The sequence below is a fragment of the Schistocerca piceifrons genome, chromosome 2, assembly GCF_021461385.2.
Source record: "Schistocerca piceifrons isolate TAMUIC-IGC-003096 chromosome 2, iqSchPice1.1, whole genome shotgun sequence".
Classification (NCBI taxonomy): Eukaryota; Metazoa; Arthropoda; class Insecta; order Orthoptera; family Acrididae; genus Schistocerca; species Schistocerca piceifrons.
Genome location: NC_060139.1, coordinates 699002658 through 699021556, shown reverse-complemented (window position 1 = coordinate 699021556; position 18899 = coordinate 699002658). Strand labels below are relative to the sequence as shown.

The window sequence follows — 18899 nt, the reverse complement described above, 5'->3', positions numbered from 1 at the left end:
TTGCGACTGTTGTTATGCTAGTGCCACTGCAGACATATTCTCTTGCCACAATGACAGTGTTGCCACATTTGTTGCGGACTACAACTCGACGATCCTGTTCGCCGTTTACGCTAGTGCATTTCAATCACACGCGCACACCGTCAGAAGTTTTTGAGTGTCCGAGAGTAATCAGGACAACCAGATATTGCGCAGCACGTCGTCACCCACATGTGCGCAAACGGCGTAAAAGCTGTGACGGGTTTCGATCGCCGAGCTCCTTTAGTCCCTTCGCTTCCGACGGTGACATGCGCGTCACTAGCGCGTTCTTAATTGACGCATACCGTTCAGCGTTGGACGGTGCAGCAAGGAATCTTGTACCACAGCGGCCAAGTCTTCTGTTAGTGCTGCGACTGCATAGCTAGACCTCGTTTCGTCTGCTGATATCTGTGCAAGGACGAAATGGCTTTCAAGCTGCGCAAACCACATCAGGTTGTGTTGCGAGAAGGGCGGCGGTTTAATAGTAGCCCTATTAATTTTACTGCTCGCAGCTGGCTCTGTGTTGACTGGCGGAATGTCCATTTTGTGCGAGAACAAGCGCGGCGCGGCTGATGCGGAAGTAATGAATGTTCACTTTACGATGAGGTGTGAACGCTGAAGCCGACGCGGTTGTATTTTGTGTTCCCGTCGAGATCACCAAATCTATGGTATCTGATAAGAGTTGAACATTTATTTCCACGTAAAACACGTCTATGCAAGATAGCTTACAAACGGCCAAGGCTATACAGTTACTGTAAAGAGCGGCATGGAATGGTTTGTATTTCTAACGTTAAGGAGTAAATGGAACGACATTTACTACAGTCAGATCCACGAACGATGGCGGTTCGCGCATATCGAGACAGAACGGGGAATGCATTGTTGCCGGTTCCAAGCAACAGTTTGCGGCACGCCCATACGCTTGATTTGCGGTTGATGTAAGCGTTTATCCGGCAAATTATGTCTCTCGCTTGCTTGTGTAGAATTTGTCGCTTACCGCCACCATCAGCCATGACAACTCGCAACAAATGAAATAAAAATTCACTAAATAACTACCTGCTATCGTGTTAAATGGTCGCATTGCATACAACATTCACAGCACAGCTGTGCGCTCATTGGCTGTCGGTGAATGATGATGCATGTGTGTGGAACGACCCTAAACTCGACCGCCATCGCTCGTGACTCCAAGTATAGTCACATCACAGGGAATATTTATAAGCCACTGTATACTCGTGTTTGCGGAGACAGAGTGAGATGCTTCTGGTCTTATTCAAGTTGTGTGTCACATATTAATGGTTTCAAATGTAAGCTGAAATAACCACAAATAGTTCATTGAGACTATTAATATCAACATAATGTTTTCCCGACATTTAGGGCTTCATTAAATCTGCATATTGATGTTTTACATAAATATGAAACAGTGTATCTCTTCATTCATTTTTAATGAGGTAACTATATTTTATACGGAAAACTCATCTTACGATGTTTATTTCCTTCGGTTAGGGTAATTTTTAGCAAATTTTATTACAGTGTTTCTTTCGATTTTTTACGTTTCAGAGGCAATTAACTGTTTTCAAATTCGAAGTGCACGAGTAGGTGAGCAAATAAAGATCTATCTTTCTATCTTAAGCAATGACACGGGTACTAAACCAAAGAAACATTATTTTTGTAGAAATGTGCGACAGTCCTTCGTTCTCGTTGTATGTACAACGAAACAGTAAATTGTTAGTAAGTCTTGATTCTTTGTAGAAATGTGCGACACCGCATCGTTTTCGTTGTACGTACAACGAAACAGTAAATTGTTAGTGAGTCTTGATTCTTGGCACGAATAAACCTCTGTTATGTCGTATTGTCAATAAACCGCGCACGAGGACACGTGTCTTCACAGAAATGCCTCGTGCAGCGATGCTGTTTTGTAATCAGGTTTATCAGATTGCAGCCAACGTGGTTATCAGTAAAGGGAAACAATATATATTTCATTGAGTCAAAAATTTAAAAAAAATTAGTTGATGGCGATCTCATTTTTCATACTGCACGCAATCTTCACGGATAGTTATCTTTGATCGTTACTGCGTTTGGTAAGGAGAAAAGCAGTCGTGACTGTGAGTTAGAGCCGGCAAGATGTGGCGCAGAGTGTAAGTAAAGTGAAAATATAAACAAACTTTAGGAATTTATGACCGTAGAATATGATTTCCGCTAGAAAAATTCGTTAACTGTGTATATCTGAGAACCCCTGAAAAGTTAGAAGGGTTATTCTACAAGTCTTTCTTATCCTGTTTCGCAGATCACTGTGTTTTTGTTGTGTCCTTATGTCAACGAAATCGTCTCTCAACTTTGCGTATCAGTATTTACATAAAACAAACCATCCAGCGAGTTTGTTTTACCGAATATGTGTTTTGTACATTAATATTTAAGACGTGAAATTTAAATATAACACTAGTTGTATGGAATGTAATTTGCAAATGAGTGATACGTAGACCTACTCCAATGTATTATTTGAGATTTCGTGATTCGTGCCCAAACGAGATTATTAAACAATCAGGGCAAGTTTTTTTAGTGCCTGAACTGCAGCTATTAGAAAGGCTTTTCAGCTAAGTGCTATTGCGAGATACACCTCTCAGTTCCGTCACTGTGGGCTCCTGTGGCAGCATTTGGCATATTGCAGGAATGTGTCCAGTTTTGTTGTTCATCCTCAGTGTAATAACTGGACTTTTTCCTGCTTCGCTAAGAAAATCGAAGCCCCCCCCCTACCTATATTTGTCGTCGCCTCTTCTCATAATAGTCTAAGCTTTGTCGCCTTAGTCTGCCCCATCCGAAGTTTGGAGCTACGTTTCCTCTCTCAAATCGTTTTGGATCATACAAACTGTGGATCAGTACGTAAGTTCTGACATTTATCAAATTATCATTGTTGAAGGATGGTTTTCAGAAAGTCTGTACTGCTTAGTTCGTTCACTTTCTAGGTGTTTAACGTTTGCTGTTTGTTGTACCTGTTAATCTGCAGAGGGGTGTATGGTTTTACTCTTCTGTTTCACCTTTTATAAATGACATTGTGCACTAATATTATGCGTTCTTCTGTTAAGGAAGTGCTTTGTCACCTGCATTGGGAATTGAGATAATCCATCAAGTTATCAGGGTTTGGCTGCTGTGGGATCTTTTTTGCTGTTTTAGCAATGTTTATGTATGTGTAAAGTCTGATAAACTGAAGCCTTTGGTACCACTATGTCAGCTCACAACAAGACTTGTCACCTTTCACTCTAATCCATATCTTGACGCACACTACAGGATAAGTTGGTCACCACAACCTACCTCACTGACATAATATAAATGCTAAAAAAGCCAGTTTTCCCCCACTCCCTGTTTGTGCATGAATGATGTCACATGCCACATCATCATCATGTCGCGGGGCGAAGTTTCTATCCGGTATTGACGGGTTAAGTTGCCTCAGATAATCTGTTTGAGCCACAGTAACTAGCTGGATGAGTCAAGAAATGGACTACACCTAATTAGTGGGTGTCTTGTGAATAATGCAAGCTATCAGTAAATTCTTTGAAGTTGCACAGATGGCATATCTTGGATATTTTGGTTTGTATTTTTCAGTTGAAGACAACTGCTGTGGGTTTTGTTTAGAAGTTACCTATTTCTTACAGCCAGTGATTCTTATCATGTTGTACACTATGTCCATGTAGGTGTCATGAAGATATAAATCCTTTGAGGGAAATTTTTTTAGACTGTGTTGTATACCAGACTGTATACAATATGTTTTTATGTTGAAGTGCTGACAGATTGAACTGTAGCTTGGACTGAAGTCTGAGTTAGGTTCGAAACTGACAATTTGGTCAAGAGAGGGCGAAACAAACTAACGTATCATGACAATCTTTCTTGGATATAAAGTGCGTATTCCATAGTTGAATCTACTTCTGCGTTCAGAATTGCTGTTTTTCCCACTGTGATCTGATGGTTTTGAGTTTCTAATAACATGAAAATTCCTGCCCTCTTCTCGCATTCCTGAAAAAGTCCTGACAGTTTGTGTATTTGTGCCAAATTATGCAATAAATTGCAGAGAACTGTCGAAGTTGCAATATTATTATTATTATTTTTTTTTTTAATCACTTGATTACAAATTGTGAGCCCAGCCTCATTATCAAATCATCCAGTAAGCTGTGCAGTAATATACATTGCAACAGGCACATGACTGTGCATTTAGGTATACATCGTGTAAAGCAGTGCATTTCATTCAGCGTGCATTTGTGTTATTAGTGATGTCATCTCTCTATTGGCATAGTTTTGTGTTGTTAATGAATCCCTTCATTCGGGCATTACATCAAACAGGACCATTCTGTGTGAAACACAGGAGTAACAGAGACTGGGATACCACCCACCTGCTTTGACCACTGATGTCATCACCATGCCAAAAACCCCTATTTCGAACATATCCAACGTGGCTACCAACACATCTGCAAAACCACAGGTAACATACGAAGTAGTTCAGTGACTAAGCCCAGTGAACTGCGGAAAATGGGGTTGTGGATGGGGACAAACTAAGAATTCAATGACAGGAACAAAAACACTGTTTAAGGTGCAACACTCCACAAAAAACAAAACACTAGAAACCATCAAAAAATAAAACTAAACAAAGTCATAAAAAATGCAACATAAGGTCATGGTATCCCAAACTCAAGGTAACCTATATAGCCTAACTCAAACTTAGTCCAGGATACCAATAACCCCCCATTTCCCCCCACCACAACTACAAAAGGCGGTATCCCAGTCTCCACTTAACCTATATAGTTCAAATCTAGACCCGCGTAGCAATAACATATACCGCTAAAGCATGCCACCTCTTCATATGCTGTGCCCTCTACCACATGTCATTTCCATTGAGACCGACAACCTTGCAGGTTGGTCTCCTCCCCCAAATCAACCCTCCAACCCTCATTTCCATTCCAAAACCCAGACAAATGGCTCACATTATGATCAAGGTAAAAATCACGTACATGCTGAACAGTTTTCTCACACAGTATCTTACGTGGCTTTGGATTTGGTGTCACTAGTATAACATGTTTTGCTATAAAATGATTTGCTCTTCGAATGATGTAATCTGAAGCAGAAAATTCTTTCATAGTTTCCCTTTACTCCAGCTCGTTGGAAGTACTATCAAAATTTGTATTTTGTCATACATGCAATCTGAACCCTTCAAATAATCTTTCAGCTGGGCTTTGATTTCTCCTTTTCAATTTCTTTCACGTTGTTCTTTTTCCAGTTGTGCCACATAAGTATGCTTCAACACTGAGGCAATCTCTTTCAGTTTTTGCTTTGGGTACTTTATCTCACTCTGAAGCCTCCTTTTCTTCACAGGAGACTCACCTAAATACTGAAGGCTAGTATTTAAAGAATAAAGTGTCAATCCAATGCTGTTTCATCTTCAGTTAAATTTTCTCTGGAAGTACGTAGTACAGCTGGAGCAACACCTGCAGGTATTGATGAGTTTTGAGATATTTGCTTCCCAAATTTGCTGAAAACGTTTCCACCTAGCAATACATTAGGATAATGTTTTACTATCCACTCTTGACACATGCTTCAAATTCTTCTGTATTCTTGTGTGACCTCCTTTAAAGTCGAATTGCAATATAATTTCTACTTGGAATCCATTTTTTGCAAACTACTCCTAAATACTACAGCAACTATACACTGCAAGTTGGGTACACTCATGAAGCAAGTTAATGATTAGTGATTGAAAAAAAAAGTCTCTCTGATTAGCTGTGCACAAGAAGAAATGTTCACCAGTTGCTTAGAATAAATTGTGGACATGATGCCTTTGGTGTGTCATCGTGATATACACCATCTGTATAGTAATGTATTGGAACAATTCAATACATTTTTTTCAAAAAAATTGATGATTATGTTTTGAGGTATATAAGGTTAAAGTCAATGAGCTTCAACATGTAAATTCGTAGAAACCTGTCCTGTTGCGTACCAGTGTAAAGCTCTACTCTTTATCGTTTTGGTGATGTAAGTTTCATTGCTTTATCTGGATTAGAATCAGAATTATAATCTTTTATGTTGAGACATATGCATGTAAATTTCACACAGTTTCCAAACTAGCAGACCTATAAGTTTCTTCACAACTGTCATATAATGTTACAAATTGGTATTTTCCATCTCTTACTTGGATCCTCCCCCCCCCCCCCCCCCCCCCCTTCCCTCCCCGCTGCGGGTCCAGGGATTAGAATATGTCTGAGGTATTCCTGCCTATCGTAAGAGGTGACTAAAAGAAGTTTCACACATTTTGGCCTTTATGTGATGGTTCCCTGTAGGGTTTTACCTCCATTTTTCAAAATTTTCCTGAAGAGCTAGCCAAATGGGGAAGGGAACATTACATGGTGCATCGTACCTTGAAATCTTTAGCCCACTTTATCGTCGTCGCACTGCAGTCCAGCTCATTCTCCATCTCTTGGGTGAGAACAACTTCCTGGTTGCATTTTCCACCATGCACTATGCAGTTTTGCTTTTTCCACCGGCGATGAGGATGGTCTTCTTTGCACCTCATATCCTGCACCGTAGCCAGTCTGTTGTGGTGGGGCCCCTATGTACCCTGTTAGTTGTAGCCCCTTGACAACATAGGGATCGCCCTGCTGATACCTGCGCTGTTAACTCCCCACATATGCAAAGGAGTAGATGGCCATCACTTTGGGGCATCGGGACCCCTCAGCAAAGGCCATCCTGCCAGGTGGCTTTTGCAGCAGCTGGGTGGCACCCGTAGGGAGGGCCCCTGGTTGGAGTGGGTGGCATCAGGGCAGATGACGCGCAATGAAGCATCACTTGCTGGTGATCAAACACCAGCAGTTCTCTAAGCATTCCAAGTCTCAGTACAATGCAAGAACGTATGACTGTATATCATTCCCCTCCCTGGCCACACCATGGGAGGAACACCAGGCTAAGGATCTCAGCGAACCTTATTCACCCTGGTACCTCGTATGTACGAGAACTAATGAAGAATCCTTTGTTTTGATGAAGCCACAGATTTTTGTAGAGCATTTAGAGGACAAGTTTGGGGAGGTGGAGGGCTTGTCCAAAAATGCAATCTGGGTCAATCTTGATAGAAACAGCATCCTCCGCCCAGTCATGGGCTTTACTTGCTTGTAACAAGTTGGGGGATGATTCTGTACCATCATGCTGCATAAGAGCTTAAATATGGTCCAAGTTATTATATTCCACAGGGTCCTTCTTTTGCAATCTGATGACAAGCTGCGCACCAATTTAGAGTGACGAGATGATCATTTTGTCCAGCGCATCCATCGGGGTCTGAGGGATAATCCGGTTGCCACCAGTGCCTTCATCTTGGGTGACACCTTACCCGAGGTGGTCAAGGTGATGGTCTGCCACTGTGATGTCAAGCCATATATCCCTCCCCCAATGCGGTTCTTTAAATGCTGGAAGTTCGGGCATATGTCTTTCCGCTGTACTTCCAGCAACACATGTCGAGATTGCGGACGTCCATCACATCCCAATGCTCCATGTGCCCTGCCTCCCATCTGTGTCAACTGCGGAGAGCATCATTCACCTTGCTCACCAGACTGCAGCATTTTACAGAAAGAGAGGGAAAAAAATGGAATACAAGACACTGGACCGTCTGACCTACACTGAAGCTAACAGAAAACATGAGTGCCTACATCGTGTGGCTATGACCACCTCATACGCCACCACTACGAGAACAGTTGTAGCCCCATCAGTTCCGCGAATTCCAGTCAGGTCTCAGAGCCAGAAGGTTACATTTGCCCTCTTGATGGTGAGGGGCACTTCCACCATTGTTGTTCCTGCACTATGTACCTCGGGAGCACTGCCCCCCCCCCCCCCCCTAAACATTGGGGACACCAGTCCCCACTTCTCAGCTGGAGAAGCATAAGTGTTCTTCGGCTCCTCTCGCCAGGAAGTGGTCCCTTGGGTCACCCCTTTCCCAGCTTTCTGCTACTGGGAAAGATGGCACCTGCCAGAGGCTGAAGAGCCCAAAAGTAGATGGTTGTAGGGCTTCACACTCATCGTCAGTCCTGGAGACTTAATCAGTGAAGCCTTCCCAGTCAGAGAAACCTAAGGAGTAGCTAGAAAAGTCCAGAAAGAAGACCCCTAAGACCAAGGAAATTGTGGTGGCACTGATACTACCACTACCTACTAGCTCTGTGTCGGGGGATAGGGTGAAGGTTCTGGTGTCCGCTGAGAACCTAGATCTCGCTGGACCCTCAGACACAATGGATGTAGACTGCTCAAGCACTAAGTCGGTGGCAGCAGGTGACCCTGAGACGTAAACTGCGTCATTGAATGTTCCATGCCTTCCCAATCTCATGACGTCGTCATCCTCCAGTGGAATTGCGCCAGTTTTTTCCACTGCCTGGCTGAGCTACTGCAGCTGTTAAGCTTTACACCTGCTATCTGCATTGCCCTCCAGAAAACCTGGTTCCCGGCATTGAGGACCCCTGCCCTCCACAGTTATGAGGGATATTACAGGAACCATAGCGACTATAATCGAGTGTCAGGTGGAGTTTGCATTTGTGTCCTAAACTCAGTCTGCGCTGAAACTGTGCCTCTTCAAACCCATCTTGAAGCTGTGGCTGTCAGAATAAGGAAAACACGGGAAATAACTGTTGCAGTGTATATCTTCCTCGAAATGGTGCAGTACCTCTGGATGTGTTAACTGCACTGATTGATCAACTCCCTAAACCATTCCTACTTTTAGGAGATTTTAATACCCATAACCCCTTGTGGGGTGCCACCTTGCTTACTGGCCGAGGCAGAGATGTCGCAACTTTACTGTCTCTGTTCGACCCCTGCCTCTTAAATACTGGGGCTGCCACACATTTCAGTGTGGGTCGTGGTAGTTACCCAGCCATTGTTTTATCCATTTGCAGCCCAGGACTTCTCCCAACTAGCCACTGGAGAGCACATGGCCTGTGTGGCAGTGACCACTTCCCCTTCTTCCTGTCACTGCCCTGGCATCAGGCTCATGGACACTTGCCCAGGTGGGCTTTAAACAAGGCAGAATGGGAAACTTTCACCTCTGTGGTCACTGTTGACTCTCGCCCACACGGTAGCATTGATGTGATGTTTGAGCAGGTGACTACAACAATCGTTACTGTGTTGGAAAACGTGAGCCCTCGCTCTTTAGGGTGCCCCGGCGAAAGGCGGTCCCTTGGTGGTCGCCGGAAGTCGTTGAGGCAATTAAGGAGCATCGCTGAGCTCTACAGCGGCATAAGCGGCACCCTTCCCTGGAGCACCTCATAGCCTTTAAGGGGCTCCATGCCCACGTTCGCCAGCTTATCAAAAGACGGAAGCAGGAGTGTTGGGAGATACATGTCTCAACCATTGGGTGCCATACGTCACCTTCCCAAGTCTGGATGAAGATCAGACATCTTTTTGGGTACCAGACCTCAACAAGTGTCCCTGGCATTAACATCAGTGGCATTTTATCTACTGAAGCAGACGCGATTGCTGAGCACTATGCTCGAGCCTCTGCATCGGAGACTGCCCCCCTAGCCTTTCTCACCCTCAAATGGTGGATGGAAAGGGAAGTCCTCTCATTCGCTACACGCCACAGTGAACCCTATAATACCCCATTTACAGACAGAATGGGAGCTCCTCATTACCCTTGCACATTACCCCAACACAGCTCCTGAGCCAGATCGGATCCATGGTCAGATGATTAAACATCTTTCATCTGACTACAAGCAACATCTCCCCCATCATCCTCAACCAGATCTGGTGCGACGGCATCTTTCCATCGCAGTGACAGTAGAGCACCATTGTTCTGGTGCTTAAACTTGGTAAAAACCCATTTGATGTGGATAGCTATCGGCCCATCAGTCTCACCAATGTTGTTTATAAGCTGCTGTAATGTATGGTTTGTCGGCAGTTGGGTTGGGTCCTGGAGTCACGTAGCCTACTGGCTCCATGTCAGGGCAGCTTCTGCCAGGGTCGCTCTACCACTGATAGTCTTGTGTCCTCAAGTCTACCATCCGAACACCTGGTTGCCATGTTTTTTGATTTACGAAAAGCGTATCACATGACCTGGCGACATCATCCTTGCCACATTATACGAGTGGGGTCTCCAAGGCCCTCTCCAGATTTTTTTTTTTTTTTTTTTTTTTTTTTTTTTAAATATCCAAAATTTCCTGTCACTTTGTACTTTCCGTGTCCAAGTTGGTGCCTCCTATAGTCCCCCCCCCCCCCCCCCCCCCCCTATTCATATCCAGGAGAATGGGGTCCTGCAGGGCTCCATATTGAGTGTATGTCTATTTTTAGTGACCATTAATGGTCTAGCAGAAGCTGTAGGGCCATCCGTCTCACCTTCTCTGTATGCAGACGATTTCTGCATTTCGTACTGCTCCACCAGTACTGGTGTTGCTGAGCGGTGCCTACAGGAAGCCATCTACAAGGCACAGCCATGGGCTCTAGCCCACGGTTTCCAGTTTTCGGCTGCAAAGTTGTGTGTTATGTGCTTCTGTCGTTGCCATACTGTTCATCCAGAACCAGAACTTTACTTTAATGATGATCCACTCATTGTAGTGGAGACATATCGATTCTTATGACTGGTTTTCAACGCCCGATTGACTTGGCTTCCTCACCTCCATCAGCGTAAGCGAAAGTGCTGGCAGCACCTCAGTGCCTTCCGCTGCCTGAGCAACACCAACTGGGGTGCAGATCGCTCTACACTGCTGCAGCTCTACAGAGCCCTTGTTCAATCCCGCCTTGACTATGGGAGTCTGGTTTATGGTTTGGCGGTGCATCAGCGTTGGGTTTACTTGACCCAGTGCACCACTGTGGCGTTCGCCTAGCGACAGGAGCTTTTTGGATGAGTCCGGTGACCAGTGTCCTGGTGAGACCAGAGTCCCTCCATTGCAGGTTAGGTGTGTGCAATTGCTCTCCAATTATGTTGCACACATTCATAGTTCTCCTGCGAATCCAAATTATGGTCTCCTTTTCCTGCCCACGGCGGTTCATCTCCCACATCGGCGGCTCAGGTCAGGGCTTACAATTGCAGTTCGTGTGAGATCCCTTCTCTCCGAACTGGAGTCCTTGCCTTTACCACCTTACTTGAGGTTCTTTCACGAACACCTCCATGATGTACACCTAGGGCGCTGCTTCGCCTGGACCTTTCATATGGCCCTAAGGATTCAGTTAACCGTGCGTCTCTCCGCTGTCACTTCCTCTCGATTATCGACACTTACCGGGACCATGAAGTGGTTTACACCGATGGCTTGATGGCTGATTGTCACGTTGGCTTTGCCTATGTTCATGGAGAACATAGAACAGCCCTCCTTGCCAGATGGCTGCAGTGTTTTCACTGCAGAGCTGGCGGCCATATCTCGTGCTCTTGAGCACATCTGTTCACACCCAGGAGAGTCATTTCTCCTGTGTACTGACTCCTTGAGCAGCATATAAGCTATCAACCAGTGCTACCCTCATCATCCTTTGGTAGCGACCATCCAGGAGCCCGTCTATACCCTGGACTGGTCCAGTCATTCAGTGGTATTTGTGTGGACCCCAGGTCACGTTGGAATCCCAGGCAACGAACTTGCCGACAGGCTGGCCAAACAGGCTACGTGGAAACTGCTTATGGAGATCGGCTTCTCTGAAACTGATCTGCGTTTAGTATTACGCCACAAGGTTTTGCTGCTTTCGGAGACAGAATGGCATAACCCAAGTATGCAAAACAAGATGCACGCCATTAAGGAAACTATGAATGTGTGGAAGACCTCAATGCGCGCCTCTTTCAGGGGCTCTGTAGTTCTCTGTCGGCTCCGCATTGGCCATACGTGGCTGACACATGGTTACCACCTCTGTCGCGAGGACCCACCTCGGTGTCGCTGTGGCTCACGAATGCTGGTCGTTCATCTCTTGCTGGACTGCTCACTTTGAGCCACTCTGCGGTGGATTTTTAACTTTCCCAGCACCCTACCTTTGGTGTTCTGTGACGATACCTCAACAGCAGCTTTAGTTTTACGTTATATTTGCGAGGTGAGTTTTATCATTTGCTCTAAGTTTTAGTATATGTCCTTTGTCCCTGTGCGTCCTCCACCCTAGTGCTTTCAGGGTGGAGGTTTTGATGTGTTGCAGGGTGGCTGGCTTTTCCTTTTTATCCTCATGGTCAGCCAGCTATGGTAACCTGCTTTCTTGTTTTAAGCTCTTCTACCTGTTTCTTGCGTCTTTGTGGTTTTCTTGTCCCCTTCTGTCCATTTCAGTGTTTGTTGCCCTTCAGTCGTTGTGGTTTTTCCTTTCATTCTGTTTTGTGTTCTAAGTCTCATTGTCTTATTTTCAACCTTGTGACATTGTTTCCTTCGGAACAAGGGACCGATGACCTTGTAGTTTGCCCCCTTCCCCTTCTTTTAAACCAACCAACTTATCTGGACCATTGAATGAACCAAATTTGAAAGAAATCTAAGTGTGTCTGGATGAGTGCTGGGTTGAATTAATGTGGAATTGCACATTTCTTTTTAATTGAGTAAACTTATTGCTTCTGTTTGTGTTGATATCACTTCTTTGTATTTGAATCAAAATACACTAAAATAAAAAAAAATCATGCCATGAAGGAATTATATGGATGGGGGGATCTGTAGATGTGATGTAGATGTACAGATAAACAAATCATTACACTTTCAGAAAAACTGGATGATTTATTCAAGAGAAAGGGCCTCAGAAATTGAGCACAAGTCAGTAACGCATTGGTCCACCTCTGGTCCTTATGCAAGCAGTTATTCAGCTTGACATTAATTGATAGTTGTTGGATGTCCTGCTGATGGATAATATGCCAGATTCTGTCCAGTTTATGCGCTAAGTCATCAAAATCCTGAGCTGGTTGGAGGGCACAGTTCATAATACTCCAATCATTCCCAGTTAGAGAGAGATCTGGTGACCTTGCTGATCAAGGTAGTGTTTGGCAAGCACAAAAACAAGCTGTAGAGACTCTTGCCGTATGGGGGCAGGCATTATCTTGCTGAAATATAAGCCCAGAGTGGCTTGCCATGAAGGGCAACAAAAGAGGTCGTAGAAAATCATCTACATACCGCTGCGCTGTTAGGATGCTGCCCATAATAACCAAAGGAATCCTACTGTGAAAAGAAATGGCACCCCAGCTCATCACACCTCATTGTTGAGCCGTATGGCAGGCAACAGTCAGGTTCGTATCCCACCACTGTCGGAGGTGTCTCCGGACATGTCTGTAGCCTGGAATCTCGTGGCCTGGTGTAGAATGTCTTCAGTGACGAGTCCCACTTCTAATTGAGCACCACTGACCAGCGAAGACATGTATGTAGACTCCTCAGACGGCAGTGGGATACCAACTTGACTGTAAACTGCTATACAACCAACAATGAGGAGTGGTGATGGAAGGTACTATTTCTTTCACAGCAGGACCCCTTCGGTTTTCACCTGCAGCACCCTTAAAGCACGGTGGTATGTTGATGATATTATATGCCCCATTTTGTTGCGCTTCATGGCAAGCCATCTTGGGCTTACATTTCTGCATCATAATGCCTGCTCGCACACGGTGAAAGTTTCTACTGCCTATCTTTATGCTCTGAATCCAAAATTGGCCAGCAAGATTGCAAAATCTCTTGCCAATTGAGGACATTTGAAACATTATGGACAGGGCGCTCAGACCACCTAAAGTGCCAGTTGGACAAAATTTGGCATGATACCCTCAAGAGGACATCCAGCAACTCTTATCAGTCCATACTAAGCTGAATAACTGCTTGTTTAATGGCCACAGGTGGACCTGTGCATTACATCATCTGATTTTTCTGAAATTGTAGTCATCTCTTTGTTTGTACATGTACATCACGTCTACAGATTTGTCCCATTCAGATAATTCCTTCGTGGTGTGTCTTTTTTTTTTAGTGTACTTACAAAACTGCCATAAATGTCACTATTTTAAATTAATAAAATGAAATTACTTTCTAAACATAAAAGCTCTGGCATCTTTTTATGAATAATTGTGAAGGCAACCATGATATACCTTTAAGATAAATTATATAGCTTTTTTGTTCTTGATACCATGTTTTTTTGTCTCTTCAGCCTTGTTGCGAGGTGTTTTTCCTGCCCCCCCCCCCCCCCCCCTTCCGTGTGTTTATTAAATCCTAACATTCATGTGACTTATGTTCTGTTTCAGGCTGCATCTACATCTAGTGTTTCTGATTTTGCTAAGCAGTTCACTAGGTGTGGACAGAGGAAATTTCAAAGCATGTCATCAAAGCAGCTTTTGCAAGTATGTAAATATATAATTGTGTGCGAGTGTAAAATTTCACATATTATTAGATTAATTTCACGTTAGTTGCTTAAAAAAAGTATTTAAAAGGGGTTGTATTGTGACATCATGCAATTCAGATTTTGATTGTTGTGCGTTAGAATGACTTCTGACCCTTAACAGTTAGACATACAGGGAGTGTTGGATAGAACTGTTGCCAGTGTGTGCTGACCGTGTCACACAGAAACCACTGATACTCGTTGCTACTTACTGATGGTATGGCAACAGATTGCACAGTACCAGCTGAACTATTAGTGGCACAGGAAGGGAAAGGTGGTTTCATATTGGAGTTACCATGGCAACTGAGTCAGGCTCCTCTTTTGCCAGATATACATTCTTTTATCATGTGTTTCATGAAGCTTTACTTTAATCATACTGTAAATTAATTGGTGCTGCGATGTTGCAAGTATGCCTATTTCTCAGTTGCTGTCAATTTGCCGTACAGCATTTTTACTGTTTCTGCATGCCTGAGTTGCTCTGCTCTGATCAGCATAGAACACTTTTGATTGAAATGTCAGCTGTATAAGACCAAAGAATCCCAGGTTGGATATATGTAGGTTGAGGAAGATATATGTAGATTGAGGAAGCAGCTCATTAGAAGTTTCCAATGTGGATTCGCTATCTTTCTATTCAAGATAACACCACTCTATTCTTGACCTCTCTGCAGGAAGTTTTTTACGTGAGTGAATGTTGTCCATCAAGAGACATTGGTTCATGTAGTGATAAGATGGTATTAAATGGTTTGACCAGAGGTATGCCTGTGATTTTAAGTAACAATTGGACAAGGATTTTAAAGTTTTGTGGGAAAGCATGACTCCTAAGATGATAGGGAATAGATTTTAATGATTAAGTGGCTGATTTTTTGATGTTTCTCAAATTATATTCCAATCCACAAATGATGGCGGTTCACGCAACTTAAGACACGGAGGGGACTGGCATTGTTGATGATTCCAAGCAACTGTCGCAGTACGCTTACGCGTGTGCTTTCCACTTGAAGACTTGAGGGAAGCTATATCCTGCAAATTCTCTCTCTCACTTGCTTATGTAGAATTTATATTTACCACGACCATCAGCAGTGATAACTCGCAACACATGAAATAGAAATTTCACTAAACAACTCGCTACAATCACGTTTAATGCTTGTATTAGCTACGGCATTCAGAGCAGAGCACTCGGAACACTACTGAACGCTCATTGCCTGTCGAAGTATGCAACCATCATCATTTGTGACTCTTAACAATAGTGATCAGTCAGTGACATGTATCTGTAGTAGTGTCATTTCATGAAAACATATTTTAAGTTAAGACTGCAGTAATTTTACTTAACTGTGAGGACATGTGTTTGAGCATGTGTGATCTCTCTCTCTCTCTCTCTCTCTCTCTCTCTCTCTCTCTCTCTCTCTCTCTCACACACACACACACACACATACACACACACACACACACACACACACACACACAAATATAATTATAATTTTAATTATTGAAATTAAACTTTTACATTTTTTATATTCAGCTGCTCAGTATAATCTTTCATCTGAGTCAATATTGTTCTGGGCAGTGTTAATGTTGGTGTATATGTGGGAAACAGGTCTCCTGCCTCTAGCTCGTTTTGTAGGGATGCCATTTCACATGGTCCTCCCACATGGTGATATGATTTCTTATTTCCAAAAAAGTGCTAATATATCTCTGTGGTGCACCACTACTGTAATATCCTTGCTTGCTTCACAGGCAGTATTCATATTCAGCAAGGATGCTTATGACCATCCCATTGCATGCTCTAAAACCAATATCATTATTGTCGGCCTCCAAGATGATTAATATATTTTCAGTAGTCATTAAATAACTTAGCAGATTATTAAGTGCAGTATATGGTCATCTCTTCCACTTACAAAGACTTAGAAGGTCATGGTGAGTGAGGGAAGTAACTTTGAAGATATATCAGTGAAGGTAAGCTTGTATAGCAAATCCTGTATCTCAACACGCCATCCTCTTACCTGAAGCAAGATCAGTGTTGAAATATGATCACTTAGGAGGAAGAGTGCCTGAAAATGATAATGAGCTGCAGTTGGTAAAGCCAACTGCTTAATCACGACGTTACCCTGTTTTCAGCCTCTCATAGTGGAAGTGTTTTAACATGACTGTGTATGTTACACAGATAATGATGCATAGCTTCCTGCACAAATGACCAATGTATGGTGCTTATAATTATATTTTCTATTTAGACAAGTGGGGAAAGACGAGATAGAATGAGTCCTGCCCAATTTTAGTAACATTTTGACACTTGGAGTCAGTGCCCAAAAAAATGTGAGTAATGTAATGGGCCTGTCTGAAAATACACTCCTGGAAATGGAAAAAAGAACACATTGACACCGGTGTGTCAGACCCACCATACTTGCTCCGGACACTGCGAGAGGGCTGTACAAGCAATGATCACACGCACGGCACAGCGGACACACCAGGAACCGCGGTGTTGGCCGTCGAATGGCGCTAGCTGCGCAGCATTTGTGCACCGCCGCCGTCAGTGTCAGCCAGTTTGCCGTGGTATACAGAGCTCCATCGCAGTCTTTAACACTGGTAGCATGCCGCGACAGCGTGGACGTGAACCGTATGTGCAGTTGACGGACTTTGAGTGAGGGCGTATAGTGGGCATGCGGGAGGCCGGGTGGACGTACCGCCGAATTGCTCAACACGTGGGGCGTGAGGTCTCCACAGTACATCGATGTTGTCGCCAGTGGTCGGCGGAAGGTGCACGTGCCCGTCGACCTGGGACCGGACCGCAGCGACACACGGATGCACGCCAAGACCGTAGGATCCTACGCAGTGCCGTGCCACTTCCCAGCAAATTAGGGACACTGTTGCTCCTGGGGTATCGGCGAGGACCATTCGCAACCGTCTCCATGATGCTGGGCTACGGTCCCGCACACCGTTAGGCCGTCTTCCGCTCACGCCCCAACATCGTGCAGCCCGCCTCCAGTGGTGTCGCGACAGGCGTGAATGGAGGGACGAATGGAGACGTGTCATCTTCAGCGATGAGAGTCGCTTCTGCCTTGGTGCCAATGATTGTCGTATGCGTGTTTGGCGCCGTGCAGGTGAGCGCCACAATCAGGACTGCATACGACCGAGGCACACAGGGCCAATACCCGGCATCATGGTGTGGGGAGTGATCTCCTACACTGGCCGTACACCACTGGTGATCGTCGAGGCGACACTGAATAGTGCACGGTACATCCAAACCGTCATGGAACCCATCGTTCTACCATTCCTAGACCGGCAAGGGAACTTGCTGTTCCAACAGGACAATGCACGTCCGCATGTATCCCGTGCCACCCAACGTGCTCTAGAAGGTGTAAGTCAACTACCCTGGCCAGCAAGATCTCCGGATCTGTCCCCCATTGAGCATGTTTGGGACTGGATGAAGCGTCGTCTCACGCGGTCTGCACGTCCAGCACGAACGCTGGTCCAACTGAGGCGCCAGGTGGAAATGGCATGGCAAGCCGTTCCACAGGACTACATCCAGCATCTCTACAATCGTCTCCATGGGAGAATAGCAGCCTGCATTGCTGCGAAAGGTGGATACACACTGTACTAGTGCCGACATTGTGCATGCTCTGTTACCTATGTCTATGTGCCTGTGGTATCATGTGATGTATCTGACCCCAGGAATGTGTCAATAAAGTTTCCCCTTCCTGGGACAATGAATTCACAGTGTTCTTATTTCAATTTCCAGGATTGTATGTGGACCATGTTTTTACTGGCTCTCTTTCTCAATTTTTCACATAGTTCCATGTGTGTTTTAATATTTCCTGCACATGCAGGTGCCTCTGTGGAGACTGTAATTAAGGTATTGTTTGCTAATGATAAAGTCGTGCTGAAGTAGCCTGTATGTTTCTTTCCTTTTGTCTCTTCACTGTGGTCTATTTATATGTGTGTTAGTTTTGTTGCATAAATATGCCAAGATGCAGTTTTGCCATTGTTAAAATTGCTTAGATTAATCCTATGATTTTGAAGATAATGAGACTGATTTTGTGGTAGATGTTGTTGCAGATGATTGTGGGGATGATGTGATCTATATTCAAGAAGAAATTTGAGAGAGTTCAGACAGTGATACTTTCAAACAAAATGCTTGCCATTTTTATTCAGATTTCAGTTGGCAGTGCTTTCAGAGTGATTTTATTTTAAAATATGACTTTGTAGTAGAATCAGGAGAGTAAGGCTGATATGTAGGGCGACGACAGACCGAGTATAGGTGGATCATCACTTATCATGTACTAGATACTACTGTATTTTTGGGGCTATCCAGACAGCTCAACTGCTTTTTTTTCCTTGCTTCTAACATATTGTGTTATGAAAAACATGGAGGGCAAACCAATGTATATGCCAAACAAAGCATAAGATATTTATGAAGCATATATTACTTCCCTTACCCGTACACTATCCAAGTGGGAGTTTCTTTTGTTGAAATGAGTAATGTGCTCTCAGGAAGGCAAGATGATGATTGGAAAAGTGTGACACTGTGACTGTGAAAGACAATAAACTGTGAGGGTCCCAACAAGAGTGACAAGCCCTTACTGAACTATGAAACAACAGTGCTATAA

The 18899-nt window shown here is 44.2% G+C and overlaps 1 protein-coding gene across 1 annotated transcript in view; it reads left to right on the top strand.

Annotated features, from left to right (window-relative positions):
• Positions 1-1923: 1923 nt before the first annotated feature.
• LOC124776936 (neutral alpha-glucosidase AB) overlaps positions 1924-18899 on the top strand; it is a 120420-nt gene continuing 103444 nt past the window's right edge. The window contains exons 1-2 of the mRNA XM_047252156.1: positions 1924-2147; positions 14168-14263. Coding sequence (XP_047108112.1) covers positions 2134-2147; positions 14168-14263 — 110 coding nt within the window. The 5' untranslated portion in view covers positions 1924-2133. The remainder of the gene's footprint in view (positions 2148-14167; positions 14264-18899) is intronic.